The sequence below is a fragment of the Rhododendron vialii genome, chromosome 10a (genome assembly GCF_030253575.1).
Source record: "Rhododendron vialii isolate Sample 1 chromosome 10a, ASM3025357v1".
Lineage (NCBI taxonomy): Eukaryota > Viridiplantae > Streptophyta > Magnoliopsida > Ericales > Ericaceae > Rhododendron > Rhododendron vialii.
The window spans coordinates 6,335,827-6,359,177 of NC_080566.1; the positions used below are offsets into that span (position 1 = coordinate 6,335,827).

Here is a 23,351-nt window from a genome sequence, read left to right on the forward strand (position 1 = left end):
GGCTTTTTTACTTACTTTTGAGTTGTTTGAGTGATCCTAGTTCGAAGTTGGATATGTGGCTATTAAACATGAAGCACACAAGAAGACCAAATTGATGTAAAAGGGACACCCCGGATATTCTCCTAGTAATGCTCATGATTTTGAGGGTAGTTCCGACCTTTCACAAATCGAATCCAACGGTGTAGTTTTCTCTGTCACTCTCCCCTTCCCCCTCGGGTTAAGTTTCAGTCCAGCTTGGTTGTGTCCGGTTCGTGATTTTGTGAGCCCATCCTGGGCTCACAATAATTATTGAAACCGTTGATTTGGTCGAGCTTGTCAAAAAATACCAACTTACATTCGTCAAATACCCATCAATATGTGTTCGAAACACATTTATTTTGAAGAAAATTGGTCAGCTCCAGTGTCCACGGTGCATTTTTTCAAGAATGGTCCTAGAGTTATTGATCAATATCTAATCGACATGATGTTCTGACTAGTAGAAGATCTGGATGAGCTTGATAAAATGACCAGTTTCGATCATTATCGTGACCCAAGATAGGCACACAAAATCATGAACCGAACTGTATCGGACACGACCCAACTACAGTAAACCTTAACCCTTTCCAAGCGCACCAACACCACCAACTACCAAGTTACTCTCTCTCTCTCTCTCTCTCACTTGACAAATCCACCATTGGCTCCCTCTCCATTTTCTTCTGAAACAACCAAATTGAGAGCTTAATAACTTGTAATAATTAAGTCTATGGCACTTCAACTGCAAGTCTCTCTGAGTACTACTGCCTGCTCCAACTCGCCGTTATGGCCCACAAAGCAGCGTTCGATTTCCGAGGTGGGTTTTACCGGCGCCGAAAAGAGGAGAGAGAAGATGGGCGTGAATAATGTTGGTGGTGCCGGCGGGGGCAAACGGTGCTCCGTTTTTGGGATGATGAGGCCGGTGAGGTGTAGCCTGGACACGGCGGGGCCGGTGGTGGCGGTGGGTCAGGTGACGGAGGTGTGCAAGGACACCTTCTGGCCTCTCGTTAAAGCAGCTGGGGATAAGGCCGTTGTTGTCGATATGTACACCCAATGGTACATCTCTCTCTCCTCCTTGAATATTGAATATTTTATTAGAAATTGATTTTGGCACCAAAAAAATCACCGTCGGCGCTTCCGAATTCCGAATTTGGAGCGCGAAAATCAAAATCCTATTTTATTTGCTCAGGACGGATCGAGAGGCGGCTGAGTCAGGACGACGGTCCTACTTAAGTTTCAAAATTATATAAGTTCGCCCACCCAACACATTTTCAAATAACTCTAGTATTCACCCATCGGAGATTTTTTTCAAGAAATTCGATAATCGTCCTCCTACAATGGTATGCATCTATTAAAAAAAAAAAAAAATTCAACTATAGGTATCTTTCATATGTGACAAAATGTTTGATGTTCGCAAACCCAAAGTTGAATTTCTGCGTCCGTTCGTCCTTGCATCCCTCGCCATAGCTTAATTTGCAGTGTTCTTTTGTAGTACATGTAGCTGAGAGAAATAGGACCGAGGTGGGTTCCGTTTTGTGTCACTGGAGGAATCACACACGATAGAATCTTAATTCAAGTATGCTGGCGTGCAAGGATTGGATTGTGATCTAGTTTCCATGTAGGCATTGATTCCATATTATGACTATTAAGATGTGTGTGATCTAGGGTCACGTTTGGTTGTCGAATTATTTGGCGGGATATAACTCAATCCCGGACTAATGAAACCAAGATTTTATAGCAGGGTGGCGTGTAGAAAAGGGGAAAAACTAGAGGAATATAAAATAGGAGGCAGTTATGCCATTTTTTGCAACTTGAGAGAATTTTATCTTAGGCTTGATGTGAGGATTAATTGTGATCAATAAAGGTGTAAAGGTCATCTATGGTTTGGTGTATCAAAAATGTGAAATCTGTACTTAGTTACTTACGCTGGATTAATTCGCATGTATACAATTTGGGAAAAAGATAGTTTAGCGATCATTACAGAATTTCTTCATATGATAGGGGGTGCCAAAGTGGAGGGTTATCAAAGTTTGGTGCATACACTTACACAGGGCATTCTATCAAAGTCCCTGTACACAGAGTTCCCCTAGTCCGGGACTAGCAGTCCTGGGATTGTTAGTCCATGGACTATAAATGACAAACCAGCCCTTTGTTTGTTTGCTTAAGTACTATTTCTGAATCTAGTCCTGTTCTTGTTTGCTTCTTTGGACAAGTAATGGGATTAAGGTCAAATGGACCATAAAACCCCTCTCTGGTGTAGGTGGCTCTTGAATTCTAAGGGCAAGAAGGTCAAACGATTTTTAGTCCAGAGAACCAACTTGTCCCCCTAAAATAATACCACCCCCTAGCTTGGACAGCCTAATCCAGTCCATAGGCCACCAAAGTAGTTAGGAAGGATTGAATCCCCCTGGACTGCAATTGAACGCGTGATTAGTCTAGACTGAATGGGCTATCTTCTAGTCAGGAGCAAAATTGTACTGCTTTCAAACATGCCCGCCCAAGGAGTAAAAGCCACAAGCGGTTCTTGCTTTTGACTCAATGAGGACTCAAAATTTTCAACCGTTGTTGAAAAATGAAATAAACTTAAAGATCAGCTAAGTAAGTTATACCCAAACCAAAGTGGAAGACTTCATTAGTGCTGAAATAACAATGGCGTTGAGATGGAATTTACATGAAGATATAAAGGTGATAGGTGGATGAGGCTTTGAATGGAAGTAAAGTTCAAGTACATTGAGCATAAGTGAGATTAAGGTAATGGACCAAATAGATGTATTGGATGCTGGATTCTTAGCATGGGAGCTCGGGATTTGGCTTGCGAACTTGTATTTATAGGCTGAGAGCAAGTCTGGTTCAGGCCTCAACTGAATGTCCTTGTCTTTCTTAGGGCTTGACATTTGTCCAACGTTTGCCCTTCATTCTTAGTCACTTCCCCACATTCTTGGATCAGGAGCAGTAAAACCAGGTCAAATGGCCAATTGAAAAGAATCATAGTGCTGAAGGAGGTCTTCTGAAGTCGCCAAGGCTCGCCAAGTTTCCCTTTGAAGCACTCGGTCCCCATAATGCAGGGCCCGTTCGTACATTTCTGGAACTGGTCCTATTTTCCTCAACACACTAAGAAGGCACTTAGGCCATGCAATATCACCTACCTTGACATCTGAAACCATGTCAGATTCGTTAATTGCTATACCTATCGTATCTGTGCAACTGCGACGAATTCGTTAATTGGCATATATAATGCTCTCTGTGAGAATGGCAAATTGTAGTTCTCCACTATTACGTTAGGCTTCTACTGTTCGATTCGATTGAACCAGGTCCGATCATTTATGGGTAGAATTTTAATTTTTTGTCACAATATTTAGTTTGGTTGCGTCAAACAAACTTGTTAATGACCCTTAAGCTTGTAACAGTGCATTTGTAATTTCGTTGGATCAGCAGATTCTGTTTTCTTCCCTGATCTCTCGAACCCTTCCACGGAAATAAATTGCAGGTGTGGTCCTTGTAAGGTGATGGCTCCAAAATTTCAGCAGCTGGCTGAAAAGTATCAAGATGTCGTCTTCCTAAAGCTTGATTGTAACCAGGATAACAAGGTGGGTTTTTGATATTTCAAATCTCTCTCTCTCTCTCTCTCTCTCTCTCTCTCTCTCTCTCTCTCTCATGGTTACTCTGCTTGTTGTTGCAGCCATTAGCAAAGGAGCTCGGGATAAAAGTGGTTCCGACGTTCAAGATTCTTAAAGAGAGTACAATTGTTAAAGAAGTCACTGGAGCCAAATTTGATGATTTAGTTGTTGCAATTGAGAGTGTCCGATCCAGTTAATCTGCTGTTTGTTTCTCACAGCTGTAACGCTGTTGTATGATAGTATAAAGAAGTTCTAAGGTATTATACACTCTTGTTTATGAAGGGAAGTTGCTTTGGAGGAAAATGGAGGTACCCTTTCTATTCCATTCATCGTTTTTTCGCTTTTGTTAGCTATAAGGTACGATGGAAATAGATGAAACATGGAACCAATTCAAAGTAAATCGTGACGTTGAAGTTTCAGGATGAAAATAGATCAAACTTAAGGTTCTGTTTGCAGGCTAATAACACACTAGCACATGAAAAATCTGATGAGAATAGGCTTCTTTTGTGTCTCTCCACTGGAAAATTTTCGACAGAGTGTTTTCGGATTCTGGGAGTCAGTTTTGCTTCTGTCTGAATAGCTTTATCTTGATTATGCTGTTTCTTTGCTCTGTTTGCTTGTGTGTTAGCCTGCCCAGGTTGTTGGGTTTATGATCTTACAGTGGGCCTTGCGGGGTTTTTTTTTTCCCGGTAAAAGTCATTTTATTCGATCCAAACACAAACACTCCAGGGATTATGTGTTGTCCGATATGGAGAAGATACGACTGTTTGATCTACGACACGAACAATAAAGATGAATGAAAGCAAGGCAAGAAGCAATCACACAAGAACACATGATACTTGGTTTGATACACTGGCTGTATATCTACTCAATGGGGGAAGGGACAGATCAATCCACTACAAACGATAAGAATTTCAAGCACTCCGATCTCCTCTCTATTTGTGTCTTTCTGTTTTTCGAGGTTTCCCCTCACAGAAACAAGCTTACAAAACCCTAAAACCGAACAGAACGATATAGTAGTGGGTTAACAACCAAAAGGAGTTCGAAGTCACTCCATAGACTCGAACACCAAACCTCCCCTTGGGAAGCCAATGCGTACAACTAGATGGCTAAGAGCAACATCTTTTAGCGCTAAAGTTTACAAAGGGGGAAAAAAAAAAAATCACTGACTCCTTGTTAACTGAAGGGGAAAACAATTGGTTGCACAACTTGCACTGACCATTTTACCTTTTTGAGATGGAGCAATTAAGAAGGGGAATATAGAAAAATGAAGATGGAAACGAAAAGAAAATTTGGATAAGCGTGTAACTAGAGCATATATACTGCGATGTACAATGCTGTGAGTGTTGACCATAGTTCAGTAGGTAGAGAATTTGTTTCGGTGTGATTACAGCAGTTTTGTACCCAGAAACAATTTGCCAGAGTTGTGGAAAGGCCATTGGCTGCTGCAAACTTATTATTCATGGAGGATTCGTGAATAAATACTTTTTCTTCTTTGTTATATCCCGTTTTGCTTAACTTTTTGCACCTTTTGTCCTTACTGAAATTTATTTTTTTCGCGTTTGTTAATTTTGCGCCAAATTTTTGAGGATTATTAACTCTTTCGACCAGACGAATTAGAAAAGTGATTTTTTTTTGCGAAAAAGTGATTATTTCCCAAAATATTTGGGTAAAAATAAAAATTTACTCACTCCATCCCACTTTAAATGTTTGCAATTTTAAACTCCCAAAAAATATATTTTTACATATTATTTTTTTAAATTTCTTACACAATTAAAAAATAATAATATATAGAAATATTTTTTTTGAGTTTGAAAAGGCACATAATTCCATAGGGGCATTTGAAGTGGGACGGAGAGATACTTTTCCGATTCCTCTTATTGAAACAAATCAATAATCTACAAAAGTTTGATACAAAATTAATAAATACGAAAAAAAACTCAAATGAGAATAAAACCAACCTATTTCTCTAAAAATTAAGTGGAACACCACCTCTTCAAAAAAAAAAAGTGGAACACCACCTACTTGCATGCACAAAACTTGAGGTAGTAGTACTATTTAGTACGAGCCCTACCCAATATAATTTTAATCGGCCAAGTACATTTCCATTACCAACGAGCTCTTAGCTCAGTTGGTATTCCCATCGCCTCCCTCAAAGGAGTTATGGGTTCGAGTTCCGCGAGAGGCAATTTGGGGTTCAGGTCTATAAATAGTCTCTGAATCTCTTGCATGTAGACTAACATACTGACACCCCGCTAATTCCTCCCGATGTACATGATATTGACAAAAAAAATTGAGAAATATAAATAATTGAAAATAGTACGCAGAACCGCAGTGAAAATTTAAAAAAGAATGGAAGAAGTAGTACTTACCGAAAACATTGCACTAGAAAAGAGAAAATGCATTGATACAACTTGAAAGAGTAAACTAAACAAGGAGACGTTAGATCTTAAACTTTCAAAAACACACCGCCCGCCTACCCATTAGCCTCTAGATTGTTCATTTAGAAATCAAAAAACAATGCATGCAATACCTAAAACAAAACAACACTGGTTGAGGAAGCAGGAATGCTACATACACTACACACTTTCACTACACAATTCACTACATTTTTTATGGGACTCATTTCGGATCCAACAAAAAATACAGAAAAATATCTATAAATTTTAAAACAATATTTTAGGGGGCCCTATAAAAAATCAGCTTTAACCGGTATCGGTATCGGTAAATGGGTGCTCAGAAGCCTAGTTGACGACGCGGTGTTAGAAGGAAAACGTGGAGGGGAAGAATCAGAAAGCGGTTCTCCGTAGACTTGTAACTCAAGCGATGGCACAATCTCATGGGGGTGGCTGGTGGTTAGCAACTGGCTTTTAGAGGGGCGATTGACGATGGAGTAGAGGAGAGATTTGAGCCAGGTGGTGCCCATTTTAGGAGAAGAAGCCAGGATGACATCGGTAGAGAGCGGTTGGAAGAGGTCGACGACTGGTTTAGAGCCATGGATAAAACTTGGAAGGAACCAAAAGCCTTGAAACTGGGAGAGATAGTCTTCTCCCCAGTTATGTACTCTTGGAAAGGATGAATAGAAGAACTCTTGGTCTTTAATCCCCACCATTATTCCTGACTTTTAGTAGCAAAAAACAAAAAGGATGCTATGAGAGAGAGAGAGAGAGAGAGAGAGAGAGAGAGAGAGAGAGAGAGAGAGAGAGAGAGAGAGAGCTGTGAATCGGTGCGTGGCTAATTCGGCTCTTGTGGCCGAAGCACTGGCATGGAGAGTGGCAATGGTTTTTTCAGAAGTTTTGGGAATGGATTCGTGCACAATTGAGGGTGACTCACAAGTGATGGTCAAGATTTTGCCCAAGTTTCTGGTGCAACCGGGCAAGTTTAGATTTTAGCCATACTGGCAATCTATGGAAACCATGGCTCATACTACCTTCCCATCCTCTACTATGGGCATTGGGCACATTACCCGTGAAACATTCTCTACCTTCATGTTTAGCCTGATCAAGACTCAAGAGGGCAGGTTATGTCATCGGTTTGTACAAATGCAAGTGAACACGAAGATATACGAGGATGGAATAGGAGTGGATGAACCCGAGCGATCGCCCTACTTGTGAAAACTTATATCCATTTCAAAATCAATCTGTAATGAGTGAAGAGGTCTCTCATGAGATGAGAATATATTGGACTTAAATTAGATTGTTCAATTGCTGCATGTTTGTAAGAAATTGGGGTAAAAATGAATTTTTGGGTTCCGAGAGAGAGAGAGAATCTTGCCTGAGAGAGAACATGACTTTGGAATCTTCCACTTCGTCTGTTACGAGCTTTTAATTGCCAAATCTGGTCCTGGTGATTTTAAAATTGAAAAAACCCGGGAAGTATCATTCAAATCATCGGCCTGGTCCTGGATGTAGCCTTTCCGCTGGGCCAAGTCAATTATTTGCATCCAATAGCCATGTCTAAATGTGGTTCGTGGTTTGAGTTGAACGCATATATGGGTAGATGGAGCTTTTTTCTATTGCGTCAACTACTAATATTAATTTCTCGGTCACTGTGCGGGCAGCGGGTACGGAGGAGAAGCTGCTTGCTGAAACTTATGAATTGGCTTCCAACGTTGTACCATAACGAAAACTAGATAAAGTATAGCATTATACTACTTCATATATATATTTTTTTAATATCATCCTAGTAACCCGTATTCGGATCCCGTTTTAATTTACTGGCTCTTGAATTCTGAACAACAATAAAGAACACCAAGAATATAAAAGAGAACTTAATTGTTGATCCACATGCAACAACAATAAAGAACATCAAGAATATAAATAATAGAACTCGAAAGGATCTGGGGTGCTGTAGTGCATTCCGTATAGGACAGCACAAAGCCGTCGATCTCATCAATCAACGGTTCAGATTAAAAATAATCTTTTTATCGGTAAAAGATATTTATTATCAGTTAAAGATTAAAAACACATCGCAATCGTCGATTGACGAGATCAAAGGTCCGTGTTTCGCAATGCATGTGCACTATACTGGGGTACAGTACAACATTATATTTAACTCATTGTTCTTGTAGAAAGTAGATATATCTAGATAGTACTATAAGCACCTCAAAACGAGATGTGAAAACACATACTTAATTCTTGAAGCCGCCACTGGGCTATTTTAGTGTGACGTGAAGACTAATGATTAGAACTTGATGGGTTTTGTTAATTTTTGTAGGTTCAGATGTGGATGATGAAAGAAACAACAAAGAAACAAGCACAAGCTTCCCACAGAAGAAGAAGCAGAAAAAGAATACCGATACAATCCCCTTTATTTTAACTGTCCCTTTTGCATGCTTATATTCTTATCCAGAATAGGGAAACTAAAATATACACTCAATGCATTCGAGTACAATTTTTAATCTGGACTTTGGTAGATTAATTTTGATAAGATTTGTGTTGAATTTTATTAGCCCAGTCATTCGGATGCTTTTGCGTTACATTGCTTTATTATTATTATATTATTATTAAGATCTCGCAAGAAGAAGTTTCTCAATGCATTTTTTTTCCTAATGCATCATGTTGATTTCATTTTGAATATTTCGGGATGAATGAAATTAGTTTTGCCTATAAAAAAAGAAAAGAAAAGCAATGTATATAAATGGAATTAATGTCTTCTTCTTCTTTTTTTATTTATTTTTTGATACATTGTTAGATAAGGAGAAATAGGTCCTCTAAAAATAGGGCTGTAAATGAGCCGAATCGAACCGAATATTAGAATGTTTAGATTAGTTCATTAAGTTTTTTAGCGAACTCGAGCTCGAGCAAAACTCAATGAAAATTATGACGACCCGAACTCAAACTGTGCTTACCTAGGTTTGAATCGAACTCGAACTTGTTCATGAGCCTTAACAACCCAATAATATTATATATTTATGCTCTCATACAGATCTAAAGCTGCAAATAAAATTGTCGATGAGTGATCTATAGGAGTGTATGGTTTACCTGACTTATTGTTGTGTGTATAATTAAATTACTGTTCCTGTACTTGATCCCCACTCACGTTGTTTTATTTTTATTTTTTTGAGTTCGGTCAATCAGCATCGACCTTCTCCATCTTGTATTAGTGATGGATTCTCTTCAATCATCAATGGCAATTTTCGTCATTGCCGGTTGAGATTTGTCACCTTCTTTTTCTATGTCTTGAATTATTTTGTTTGTAGAGCGTCAAAAAATACATTGTTGGTACTCTAGACTCGGGGACGTCGTTGTGCAAGGGTGCACTATAGCTAGACGTGTAGTCCACAATCTAAGTTGTCTTTTTATATAATCAATGTTCCAAATTTCAAACGTCATCTGCGGGATCATCTGAGGGTAAGATAACTTGTAGGCTACTTTGAAAAATCCAAGACATTAAAATCACTTTTGAACAGCTCAAAATGAACGCTACAACTCTGTAGTGCACCCCTGCTACAGTATCCCCGGATCCCGATATGCTCCACTAATATTACAAGAATACATAATATTGCAAATACTTCGCTCTCCATTGTGGGCTTGCATGACCCAACAATTACGTAGAAAAGTATCGATGTAGGTGTTGGGCTTTTGTTTTCTTGGGGTATACATTGAAATTGGGCTCTTGAAAGGCACAAAGACCAACAAAAGATACAAAACAGTCAAGTCTTGGGCTGTTATTCAGTGGGCTGCATGCCTTAAATCTTCAATTCTTTTACAATTTTCAAGAAATTTTTTTACTCTTTGCACGATGTTCAATAAGTTTCTGTATCTATCTCTCCCCACTCATTACCACACGTTACATCAAACAAAAATCTCAAAACTCAAAACCAAACAAAGTGATTGCTTTTGAATCCCCAAAAAGTCAAGGCCAACATGGAACAAGGCCTAACAAGGAAGCCCACTAGCCACGGACCTAATGATGGTGGGTTTGCTTGAAGTAATATAAGAGTTACGAATCCTAACGTTTGACCTCTCAAAGCATTATCTATAATTTTTAATTCGTAATATTTTTAATATGCAATATAGATTTTGTTTGATAGATCTCAATTAGTTTTATTATACAAAATCTTCAAAATCATAAAAAAAAATTATAAAATGTAAGAAATAAGTATATTTTTTTAAAGATATGAATTTCGATAATTGGACAAACAAATTAGGATGGAGGAAGTAGTATTTTTTGATGTAGTAGATCCTCGATATGAACAACTAGTGCAATTTTATTCTATTGCCATTAGTATATGTTACTTTCTAGTTGCTACTATTTTATTTCGGTGGCACTGACCTCCGTTCTTCTCCCCATCTGTTCGTAGTAGATTTCAACATTTGCGTATGGGAAAATTTCAAAATACCTTCGACTTTTATTCTAAATTTCAATTAGACTTTCAATTTTTTAAAAAAATCAATTTTACTCTCAACGTTATCTTCCATTAATCAAAACGCCCCATTCCATCCGATTGAATGACTAACGGATTTCGTTAAAAGCTCCGTTAAATAGCGTCTCGATCGAATTTCGATGATCCAAGCCGCTCAATGTGATCAGAACGGGATTTTTTTAAGGGTACTCGCAGAAAATCAGCAAAAAAAATAAATTGATCGTGAAGGGCTTCATCAGAACAATTTTTTATTGAATAGTTCAATAAAAAACTGCTCAAATGAAGTCCTTCTTGTCATTTTTTTTGTTAATTTCTAGTGGGTACCCTTAAAATCACGTTCTAATCACATTGAGCGGCTTGGATCATCGAAATTTGATCGGAAAAGGGGAGGTGCAGACCGAAGCAAATCCGGACGTCCGGACTTGAACTAAATCCGGATTGATCCGCACCTCCCCTTTTCCAATCGAATTTCGATGATCCGAGCCGCTCAATGTGTTTAGAATATGATTTTAAGAGTACCTGAGAGAAATCAGCGAAAAAAAAAAGATTAGGAATGACTTGATTTGAGCAGTTTTTTATTGAACTATTCAATAAAAAATTGTTCAGATGAAGCCTTTTCTGGTAATTTTTTTTCTTGATTTCTCTAAAGGAACTTTAAAATCACATTCTGATCACATTGAGTGGCTCAGATCATCGAAATTGGAACATAAAAGGGGAGTTGTGAACACATTGAGCACATTGAGCGTTTCGGATCATCGCAATTATTCTTAAAATCACGTTCTGAACACATTAAGCGTTTCGGATCATCGAAATTCGATCATGACGCTATTTAATGGAGCCTTTAACAAAATCTATTAGTCATTCGGACGGAATGAAATATTTTGGTTAACGCAAGATAACGTTGGGAGTGAAATTGATTTGTTTAAAAGATTGGAACTCTAATTGAAATTTAGAGTAAAGGTCCTGAGGTGCGCAAGATTTCAATGTTAGCTTTATGCACAGTATTTGACTAGAGAATCTTCACAAGATCTTCAGCATGTGCTCTTTTTGACTCATATGGCATAGAAATAATTGATGCTTTAGCTCTCATCAGTCTTGAATTGTCTACTGCTTATCCTCGATCCATAGGTAACTAGCAAATCACCAAACACTTCTTATTCTTCTTCTTCCTCCTCCTCAGCCTCATTTGATGAGCTCCCTAGGGAGACATGGTGGGAAAATGTTGATCTCTACAAGTGCGATGGGTTCTGGTACGGGCTTCCCCACCTTGTTGCTGCCATGGAAGCCCAGTCGAGCTTCAAGGCCCGTGACGATGACGTTCTTCTGGCGTCCTCGATGAAGACCGGAACGACCTGGCTCAAGGCTCTGATTCCCTGCATCATGGACCCATATGCTCGTTTGCTTAATGATGATGATGATGGTTATCAAGATCCACTGATCCAAAGCCACCCCAACGAGCTCATCCCTTCTCTAGAAATACAGATCTTTGCAGAAAACTCCACTTATGATGTCTCAGGTATATATGACTAGTGTTGCAAACCAACATAGCTTTTTGCGAGCAGCTCGAGGCTTAGATCGTTATTAGTTTGGCTCCGCTTGGCTTGTTAGTAAATGATTCGAGCTCAAGTTAGTTGTAACTTGACTCGTTTGTCAAAGCTCGATTCATTTCTAGAGTTTCGCCTTGTTCGAAGAGGTTCGTTTATATACATATTTGTAGATATTACTTATTTATTTTCTGTATATATGTTTATATTTATATATTATATTTGTTTATATATAAATGCTACATGATTATTTATAAACATATATGATTAAAAAATCAATATAATATTATACTTTAGTGTTTGAAGGTTGGTACCTATGTTACAAATTTGTAGAGAGAGAGGATGAATTTGAAGGTTAGGTTAAATTAATTTGGTATTTGCTACCTCTGTTGGAGCACCTAAAATATGTCGAAGGTAACAAATTTGGTGTTTGTTACCTCTGATGAAAATGCTCTAATATTCACAATTGTGAACATATATGATCCAAGTGTCTTGAGGAATGTACAATTTCATTTTCAAAAAAAGGGATGTACGCTTTTCTTATAAAAACTTTGTCCTCCATCAAAACTTCAACTCTCTGCCTAACTTGAAGATTGTGATTTGTCTTGTTTTTAAAATGGTTAAATGGCCAAATTTAGTGATATGTAGTAGACTAAGTACTCAAAGATTGGTTACAACATAAGTTTCATACTAATATGAGATAGTTTTTGAGAATGCACTTCCATGTTGCGTGTGGCGTTATTATTGGTACTCATAACCAGGTATGCCGTCCCCTAGGCTCTTCCGAACACACTTGCCCTACACAAAGCTGCCAGAATCCATCAAGAGCCCCGGCAACAGCAAAATCGTCTACATCACTCGGAATCCAAAGGACACGTTTGTCTCCCTATGGCACTTTTTTAACTCCATCCGGACAGTTGAACAAGGCCCATTGCCCCTAATTCAAATGTTCGACAAATTCTGCAATGGGGTTCATGCCTTTGGTCCCTTCCACAACCATGTTCTCGAGTACTGGAACGAGAGCGTAAAGAGGCCTGAAAATATCCTCTTTTTGAAGTACGAAGAGCTGAAGAGGGATCCGAGGGGGGAAGTGAAGAAGCTGGCTTTATTTCTCGGAAGGCCTTTCGGAAAAGAGGAGGAGGTTGATAAGGTATTGTGGAGGTGCAGCTTTGATAGGTTGAAAAGCTTGGAAGTTAATAGGCATGGGGTGGATACATGGGCTGGCTTTCCCAAAACTGCATATTTCAGGCTTGGTGTTGTTGGGGATTGGAAGAATAGCTTGACAGAGGAGATGAAAGAGAGACTTGACCAAATCACAAGCAAGAAGATGGAGGGGTCAGAGTTGGATCTTTGATTAGTGTTTGAATGTTTGGGTGTAAATTTCATAGCAATTCCTTGAGTTAGATTTTGGAGTTGCGAAATTCCACCTCCTGTGAGTTAGCCTGCTCACAGGAGGTAGGGCTCATTCTAATCGTCTTTAATCGGTACTTTATACAGAGTACAAGGAAAACAAAATCAATAAAGGGGTGTTTTCAAAGAAAAATTACCCCCTCTGTTTTTGGAGTGGTACAGTTTGAAATAATAAGCGCTATGGCGAAAACAACTACACAAAATTGAAAAGGATCTCAAATAAATACACCAGAATTGGTTATGTTTGGAACTTGTGGAAAGAAGTGGAAAAGAAGGGGAAAGTGATTAAGAGGGAAATGAGAGGAAACTAAGTCAATGAGAAATTGAGAGAAAAATTGAACTTGTGTTTGAAATCTTCCCATATATTTTTGTAAGAACCAAAAAAGGGAAGGAAATTGAGGTTTTAAAATTTTCCGCTCTTTTCCACTTCTTCCCACAAGTTCCAGACATATTATATTTTTTTCACGGTTACTACTACACTACTACTGCAATCCACAATCAGATTATTTGTTTAACAAAAGTATGTCCTTGGAGTATCCTTGGGATTTCTTGCAACGTAAACAACCCGACAATCCGAAGAATTCACAGCTCTACCAAGGATCTGATACGGTATATGGGTGCTCAAAATCCTAGCGGACGAAGCAGTAGAAAATGAGGAGTGGAATTAGCGCAAACTTGCAATTGAATCGTTGGCACAAGTTCATGTGGGTGAGATGTAGCTAACTGGTTTTTCGAGGAGCGATTGGCAATGGAGTAGAGGAGAGATTTGAGCCAGGTGGTACCAGTTTTGGGGAAAGAAGCTAGGATCACATCGTTAGGAAGTGGTGTGAAGCGTTCAAGGACTTGTTTGGTTCCTTGGAGAAAACTGGGGTGGAACCAAAAGGCTTGAAATTGGTAGACAACTTCACTTCATTCTTGTAAACTTATTTATATTATCATTTTTCGTTTTGTGTATTTTGTACATCTTTTCTAAATTTTTGTTAGATTCGAGTGATATTTGGATTTATCATCCGTCTCAACGAGACGAGTCTAAAAAATACAAAATTATGACCGAAAGAGTAAAAAAAGTTCACTAGAGAACAGCTGTCTTATTTGTCTAGCTAAAATGCAGTCTTATTTGAATTTTTTTGACATCGGTCTATATTTTTGTACTTTTCCGATTCGTTTCGTCGAGCTGAATGATTAACCCCAAAAATTATGACGAAAAGCTAAACAAAAAGTCATAAAAATAAAAAATACGAAATAAATTTCAAACTTGTAAGTTTACAAGCTCTCGTCTTCCCCGGAAATTGCTTTTGGGAAGGATGGATCCACGTGAGGATTTTGAATCTGCATTAGGGGTCAGAATCAGGGTAATTCTGTTTGCAGCGAAAAGGATATTTGTAAATTTTGGTGACAACATGTACAGACGAGAAGAACAGAGACAATGATCGAGAGGGAGAGAAAGAGATACAGAAAATAGGAATATCTTTGAATATTTTGAGTGAGAATACAATTGGGTTTTTGTTTACTTTATAGTATGAATCCGTTTTTGAGGTTGTTGGGGTTGGAGAATTTCGTGTTTGAATAAGGAGGGAGAGAGAAAGATGGCATGCAAATAAGGTGGCAGAGAGTTTTACGTGGCCGGGAGAGGAGGAATTCATTCATTTCTTTTTTATTTTATTTTTATACATCCAATTAATGGCCTTGTAACATGTGTTTGTGTTAACCATGCTTTTAACCATGTTTCTGTCCGGATGAGCCGGACAAAGGTAGTTTTCCGCCAGCACCTCTCGTGGGTTTTCTTCGCGCATTTTTTGAATAATATAAATCGTGCATTTTGTAGGGTCTGTTAAATAATGTATTTATGCAAAAAAATCATCTTATCCGGACATTAATAGGTATGTCAAAAATTGATTTCTAGACGAAAAAATGGACGGCCTAGATCTGTCAATAGTTTTTTAAGTTAAATTGTCTACAGAAATTCATTTTTTTGTCTAAAAACTCAACTATTGACAAACCTATCGATGTCTGAGCAAGCTGATTTTTTACATAGATATATTATTTTACAGGTTGTACAAGATGCATGGTTTGGATTACCCAAAAAAATATGCAAAGAGGGCCCATGGGGGTGGCGGAAAACCCCCATTTTTTGGCTCATCCGGACAGAATTTACACTCTTTATTTCTTAGCACTTTCTACAATTTTTATGTTAATCAAACACTAAAAAGTGTCATATTTTTCTCTTTTTTGCATTTTTTCTTCTATCACTTTCACTCTAGTCAAACAGACCCTGAAAGAAAATGTGTTTCCCAATCCCAAATGTAACGATATCCATTTTTGGCTCAGTGAAAATGTGTTTCCCAATAGAGAACTAAACAAATATTTGAGCATTGGTCGAAAATTGGGTTTTTTATTTTGCTCAGTGAAAAACAGTGGGAAGTGGCGTTTTCAAAACAAGGGTAAAAGTGAAAACAATTAGTTTTATTCCAATCTCCCTCCAAGGCAAACCAAACAGGTTAATAATAATTCTATATATGGCCTAATCCTGTAAAAACAAACCCAAAAGAATGATTCATCTTCACATTAATTAAAATTACACTTCATTATCAATTATAATCATAATCCCGCCTCATTTGCAATCCCTAGCTACAAAATTAATGAAACTTGCTATCAAACATGTTCTTACATAGAAAACTTTCCCCCACAAGCCAAAATAGGCACATGCAGGCCGGCAGGGACGGATGCACTAAGGGGCACGGGGCACGTGCCCCCACTCAATTCAATTTTTTTGTTTACAAAAACTACTCTAGAAATTAATTATGAGAGCTCTAGAACCAAAAATTAATTATGATTCGTAAGGATAAAATGATCAAACAAATATGATCTTCGCATTGGTTCGAACAGATTGAAAATTGGAACACTTAAGTATCTGCTTTTCATTTAATTCTACGGCTCTCTTAGGGTTCTCATTTGAGAGCTCTAGAACCAAAAATTAATTATGACCTTTTAGGATAAAATGATCAGAAAAATAAGATCTTCGTACCAATTTACACGGATTGAAAATTGGAGCACTTAAGTATATGCTCTTCCTTTGATTCTACGGCTCTTATATGAGATCTCTAAAGACAAAAATCAATTATGACCCTTTAAAATAATATGATCAGAAACAAGATCTTTGTATCTATTCAAATTGATTAAAAATTTGAGCACTTAATTTTTTGGACAATGTTATAAGCACACACAATCACATAAATAATTCACTAAGGAAAAATATGAGCATTATTTTTTCCAATTTTGCCCCTTGATGGTGGCTCTCATTAGAAAAGCCGTAAAGGGATTATAACCGTTTTTGCGTTTATTTTTAGGAATTTTTTGAAATTATTTTCCTTTTCTCATATATGTAATGAAGTTTAAATTTATATTGTGCTTGATTGTAAATTTTTGTTCAAGTGTAGTAAAAATTGTTGCCCCCACTAGAGAGAATTCCTGGATCTGTCCCTACATGCAGGGGGTTGAGTTTCGGAGTGCAGGCATGACATGGGTGTATATAAGGCTAGCTTAAGCATTAAACAAACCAAACAACTCGAGTTCGCTCTTTAAAAACTTGTTCACAGTTGGTTTTGTAACATAAGCAAATTAAGCTTGAATATTTTTTAATATACTATATTTCAAACCAAGTTTTATCAAGCTAATACTCAGCTCGTGTAAGCCTGTGATCAATAAAAAAAAAAACCACAATGGTCAAGGTAGTCCTCGAAAAAGCACACAATTAGGTCAGCCGCCAAACAAGCAGGCTGGCCTCAAACGGCAAAAGATAGAGGAGTCATGGCAGCTAGCTGCGAAACAACATTGGCTAGATCAAGCTAGGAATCATTATATCTCCAGTAAAAAAAAGAAAAGAAAAGGGAATCATTATATCATTACGACATCGAATTTTCTCCCCAAAGATTGATCCCATGAAATTTTTCCTTCGTAATTGCATCTATCCGCTCGATCATATCCTTGGTTAGGTAATTCATGTGATCCCCAACCAGTCCTTTTCTGAACAAGGACTTATATTGCACGAACGTCCAACTTGGCACAATGCTAGAATTGTTCACCTCATGTTTCTTCAGAGTCTCAATACTACAACTCCTCACCACCTCCTCCACTTGCTCTTCCATATCCTCACCCAAAAAAGGACACCCCAAGAACTCGGCCAATCTCTTCACGTGAATGTTGGGATCACTCTTTAGTTCCTCATATGTTATAAAGAAGAATTTCTTGGGCCTTTCCAAGCTCTCTTTTTGGTACCCCAACACATGGTCAAAATAAGGCCCAAAAATCACAGTCCCTTTGCAAAACTTGGAGACAATATCCTCTATTGGCTGGGGCTCCCATTTTTGCCCCAAATATACTGAATTTGCAAAGTGCCAAAGCGAAATGAGGGTATCTTTTGGATTTCTAGTAACGTAAACAACCCGACAGTCCGATGAATTCAAAGTTTTGCCAAGGATCTGGTATGGTATATGGGTGCTGAAAATGCTAAGGGATGATGAGGTGTTAGAAGGAAAGTGAGGAGGGGAATTAGCAACCAGTCCGCCATAGACTTGCATTTCGAGGGATGGCACAAGCTCATGGGGGTGGCTGGTAACGAGTTGATTTGTGGAGACGCGATTGACAATGGAGTAGAGGAGGGATTTGAGCCAAGTGGTGCCGGTTTTAGGAAAAGATGCTAGGATTACATCATTAGGAAGTGGTTTGAAGTGGTCAAGGACTTGTTTGGTTGCTTGGAGATGTTTAGGGTTGAACCAGAAACCTTGATGAAATTGGTAGGGAACATTTTCTCGCCAATGTTTTACTTTCGGAAAGCATGACTCGGAGTCGTGGTTTTGAATGTCCATAATTCAAAACCACGAATGTATAGAGAGAGAGAGAGAGAGAGAGAGAGAGAGAGAGAGAGGAGGAGGAGGAGGAGGAGGAATTTATAGAGGGAGAGGACTCTGTTGGCTGGAGTTCAATATAGCACGTAATTCGCGGAGGAAAAGTCTCTCCAACTAACCCACATTAGAGGTCAGGACATACGTAATGTGTGTGCAAGTTAGATTTTGTAAAAATTTGCACAATAGCTTTCCGTTTGATGCTTGATCAAATTTTCAAAAACAAAATCCAACTTGCACGAGCATTGCATGTGTCCCGGCCTCTAGTTTGTAATTAAAGCAGGTTGAAGAAATTTCATGTATTTTTTTATTGTTCGATTCAATAATGACGGCACTTTGAAGAGATTTCAGGTTTTTTTTTTTTCATCCCAACTTCTATACTTCAATTACCCATAAAGAATGGGGGAAATTAAGAAGGACATAAACAGAGAAAGTAGACATTAGTTTGTAGGAAAACGAACACGGAATAGCAGAATAAAAGAATTGTAGACTAACCAAGAAATGTGAAATTCCGTGGGCAGTGTTCCTAACGTAGTAAACTGAAATATAGGAAGCAACGGGGCGGTTCCGAAAAAGGTTGAAGAACAGAGAAAACTAAAGTACCTTTGCAACCTGTGGTTTGTACGCCAAATTAGACGGTTTTGATGGCAGTGGGAGTTGAATTAGTAGTGGAATCACTTACACCAATAGAATTAGATTAGACCAATTTACGTGAATCACATAAATTAGACGGTTTAAAAGTGGACTGTTTTGTACCTGAGTAAAAGAGGAGTTCACAGATTTTGCAGGTATGAAAGTGGAGTATAAGGTAAATTTCGGGGGGAAAAGGTTGAAGAACAAACAAAGAGAAACGTATTTCTGTTCCAAAAAAAGAGAAAGGTATTCGGTGGAGATGGAGAGGAGACGTAGTGGGGGAAAACTTCTGGTAGCAATTGGGGAGGGGAGAAGAGAAAATTGTGTACGTAGTGGGGTGATAGAACTGTTTTTAGGTGGGTTTTTTTGTATTAAAATGTTCAATATATCCTCACAATTGTATTACGTTTTTTTTCTCTTATGAAGGTATTTATGGGAAAAGAAAATACATGACAAGGAGACAACAAACTGGTGCTCCTCTTTATATATTATAATAGATAATATCACATGTATTTGATATAAATCAAATCTAATTAAATATATTAGGGTAAAATATTAAATTAGAACAACAATTGTGTCTCTAGTTTGCTTGATACCTCAATTTCATCCGTCTGGCACCAATTGTGTCAACTTTAACCCTATTTTTTATAATTTATATTCTGTTTCAATTTCATTCCTCTTGTTGACATGTACAGTGTCATTGGACTAGATGGAATTCAATTGCAAAATTGTTATCTCCCCTCTAGAGGAACAAAATTGAAATTTCATGCTAATTAATTAGAGGGACTGTAAAGATATTCTATTTTTGTTGCCAAGCAAAAAAAAAAAGATATTCTATTTTTGTTTATGCCAAAAAAAATTCTCATCTCACTTATTTTCTTATCTTATCGATTAATCAAAACATGCTGAGGTAATTTTAAATTTTCATTTATTCCATATTGCAAATATGTTAGCAAATACGAAATGAACCATAAAACTGACTTTGTATCATGTTTTGTTTTCAATGGATTTATAGGGATTCTTATAATCTCCTTATTCTCTTTTTCACCCAAATGAAAAGGGGGAATTGATAGAAATCGTTCTTCAAGTTTCAACCGCGTCTCATTTTCATCCTACAAGTATCAATTACTATTCTTTTGATCTTCAAATTTGGTTTTCGCTCCTAGTTAGTCTAATTGATAACATCTATCAGCCAAACTGACAAAAAATTACATATTGACCTTCATTTGGTTCTACGGCTCTCTTAGGGCTCTCATATGAGAATTCTAGAGTCAAAAATTAATTATGATCCTTTAGAATAAAATGATTAAAAAATAAGATTTTCGCACCGGTTCTAGCAGATTAAAAATTAAAACACTTAATTTTTTAATCATATTTTTTAATATATAAAAAAAAGATTAAGTGCTCCAATTTTTAATCCATTTGAATTGGTGCGAAAATCTTATTTTTCTGATCATTTTATCGATCCTAAAGAGTCATAATTAATTTTTGGCTGTAAGGCTATCATATGAGAGACCTAAGAGAGCCGTAGAATCAAATAAAGAGCAGATACGTACTTAATTATGACAGCATTAGAGACAAATATTAATTATGACCTTCAGGATAAAACGATCATAAAAATAAGATTTTCGCACCTTTTCAAACCGATTGAAAATTAAAGCACTTATTTTTTATAGACTGATTATGTCTATAAAAAATGAGTGCTTCAATTTTCAATCTATTTTAACCGGTGTGAAGATCTTTCTTTTTTTTTTTATTTACATTTTATCCTAAAGAGTCATAATTAATTTTTAGCTCTAGGACTCTCATACAAGAGCCCTAAGAGAGACGTAAAACTAAATGAAGTTGAATATGCCATTTTTCGTCAATTTTGCTAACAGTCGTTATCAATTGAACCATCTTGGAGCGAAAACCAACCTTAAATGTCAAAAGAGCAGCAATTGAAATTTGGAGGACGAAAATGAGACTCAGTTGAAACTTGGAGGACGGTTTCTATAAATTTCCCAATAAAAAATTGTCCAAAACCATCTAGTTAATTTTTGAAATAATTTCTGTAGTTTGTATCAAATCTCAATTTTGTCCCTATTGGGAGGGAAGATAATTTTGCTTATGAATTTCGTCTGTTCCAATCACTCCGTTAGTGAGGGAAAAAGTTCGAGATAGATGCAAACTAAAGGTTTAAATTTGGCATAATCAATCAGTACTACAGGGGCAAAATTGAAATTTCATGTAGACTTGAGAGACAAATTCTAAAATTTTCGATTTTTTGTACATGCACATGCTTGTTTGTCTAGTGGTCAGTGATCTGAGGTCGTCAATGATGCACATAAAGTTGGGATGACAAAAAGGTCTTGTCCTGGAATTTATATAATTAGGGGTTTTATTTTTCCTAAAGTCTCCGGTTTGATTCTCCTTACCAGTAATTCTTGGTGCCACCTCACCCCCACACGTAAGCGTGTGAATTGACTATGGAAGGGGCTGTAAAAATTAGTTCGAAATAAGCGCAATCTAGTCCCAGACACCCTGCATTACCAAAAAAAAAATTTATTCCTCAAAGTTGTAACTTTTTCCTTTATGTGTGGGTCCATGTTATTATTTGAAGATTTTATTGATCACATCTATGATTCCACTATAGGAATATGCCAGCGTTCGTCATTTGGTGGGGTTGATATGTCTGAATTAATCTCATCACTCCTCTCTCAACCTCAGCCATTTGGGTTGCCGTAAACAGACAACCGGCCAACACTATACTCAACCACGCTGAAATTACTGAGCTTCCATTGAGCCGTCGCGGAGCCAGGATTTGGCATAGGGGGTGGCATTTTTCGATGGAAGTCTACTATACAATATTTTTCATAAACATACAAAGGGAAGTGTAACGTTAAAAGTGGCTTTGTCTCGAGTTTTATATATTTTTATCTTTAAAGAACAAAGACTTTTGGTTCAACTATCTCGTGATCTTCAAAAGAAAGTTATTGGGATATTGTTTATATGATCTAAACCATTTATTTTATTAATTGTGTCCACCCTGGACATCTGCAACGTCCTCCCACGCCTTTTCTGAAGATGGGAAAAAGGGAAGGAAAGGATTGCTTAGTTCGGTGTTTGTGTAAAAAAATCAAGTTGTTCAATCGAATACCGATAAGCACCAAATCGATTTTCATTAGTGTATAAAGTCAAAAGAGATAGGAGTCCAACTTATTGGATTTTCTTAGATACGCTTACCAGTAAGAGAGAGCAAATCAAAACTATTGATTAGTGCAATGAATGATCTAGATTTAAATTGTTTCCTCCTATCCAAAATGATCGAACTTGCACCCGATCGAGAGAATCCGAACCCTAATGAAAAATTACAAGACGCAAAAGAAATTAATGAGAGATGCTACATACACTACATAGTTACACTACACGTTACACTACATTTTATGTGGAGCTCATTTCAGGTTTCAAAAAAATCCAGACAAATATTCATAAATTCTAAAATATTATTTTATAGGGCTCTGTAAAAAATTAGCTTCAACGGATATTGGTAATTATTATTTCTAGATTCGTAGTGCCGAAACTGCGCAATTAAGCAATTTCACTCTTATAAATCCAAAAGTAGTACTTACCAAGATTCATTGGAGCTAATTTTTTATAAGACCCCATAAAACAATATTTTAAAATTTATCGGTATTTTTAAAGATTTTTTTGGGACTCAAAATAGGTTCCACATAAGATGTAGTGTAACTATGTAGTGTAAAAAGGTAGTGTACCTATCTTTAGTGGAAATGAGAAATTAAAAGAGATAAAATTGTGAATAATTTATGACCTAATATGGTAATGGCGCCCGTTTGAAAATGATTCTGAGACCAAAAAAAAAAATAGTGACAAGTACGACTCTAAAGAAAAAAAATTCCGAACAGAAAATATGACAATTAATGGAAGAACAATTGCAATTGCAATAGCAAATTAAAACCAGCAGCAGCAACCCTTAGGATGCCCAGAACCGGCCTTCATGATCCACATCTTCAACAGAATCAGAATAAACCATAGTTAATCAGACCACAACAAAAAAAAACCCAGCATCAAACAAGCGGGGTCGACCTTGACTTTTCGGGGGCCTAAAACAAAAATTAAAAATGAGGCCCTTTTATTGGGGGAAAGACTACAATATATACACATTCCTTATTTGGGTGTGTATTATATGTATCCCCAAAATATTTTGAATCATAGAGAAAATGTTACGAATCATATTGTTAAAAAGTTACGATTTTAGTATAAGAGTTACGAATCCTAAATGTTACGAATTGTATTGTTAAAAAGTTATGATCGATTTTTAAGTATAAAAAAGTTACGAGATTCGCCAAGATGTTATGAATTATAA

General features: G+C 37.2%; 4 protein-coding genes across 4 annotated transcripts; 2 read left to right on the top strand and 2 right to left on the bottom strand.

Annotated features, from left to right (window-relative positions):
- Positions 1 to 454: 454 nt before the first annotated feature.
- Positions 455 to 3,952, top strand: LOC131304528 (thioredoxin F-type, chloroplastic-like). The gene is made up of 3 exons (XM_058331778.1): positions 455 to 1,068; positions 3,500 to 3,599; positions 3,692 to 3,952. The coding sequence occupies exons 1-3, from the start codon at positions 743 to 745 to the stop codon at positions 3,824 to 3,826; spliced, it is 561 nt and encodes a 186-aa protein (XP_058187761.1). The 5' UTR covers positions 455 to 742; the 3' UTR covers positions 3,827 to 3,952.
- Positions 3,953 to 6,318: 2,366 nt separating this feature from the next.
- On the bottom strand, positions 6,319 to 6,741 carry LOC131302796 (cytosolic sulfotransferase 10-like). Its single transcript, XM_058329591.1, has one exon. The coding sequence runs from the start codon at positions 6,739 to 6,741 to the stop codon at positions 6,319 to 6,321; it is 423 nt and encodes a 140-aa protein (XP_058185574.1).
- Positions 6,742 to 6,907: 166 nt separating this feature from the next.
- On the top strand, positions 6,908 to 13,584 carry LOC131302797 (cytosolic sulfotransferase 5-like). The gene is made up of 4 exons (XM_058329592.1): positions 6,908 to 7,004; positions 8,346 to 8,449; positions 11,626 to 12,013; positions 12,803 to 13,584. The coding sequence occupies exons 1-4, from the start codon at positions 6,908 to 6,910 to the stop codon at positions 13,393 to 13,395; spliced, it is 1,182 nt and encodes a 393-aa protein (XP_058185575.1). The 3' UTR covers positions 13,396 to 13,584.
- A 3,769-nt stretch (positions 13,585 to 17,353) lies between these two features.
- LOC131302798 (cytosolic sulfotransferase 7-like) lies at positions 17,354 to 18,316 on the bottom strand. The gene has a single exon (XM_058329593.1). It carries the CDS (start codon positions 18,314 to 18,316, stop codon positions 17,354 to 17,356), a length of 963 nt encoding a protein of 320 aa, XP_058185576.1.
- Between the last annotated feature and the right edge of the window lie 5,035 nt (positions 18,317 to 23,351).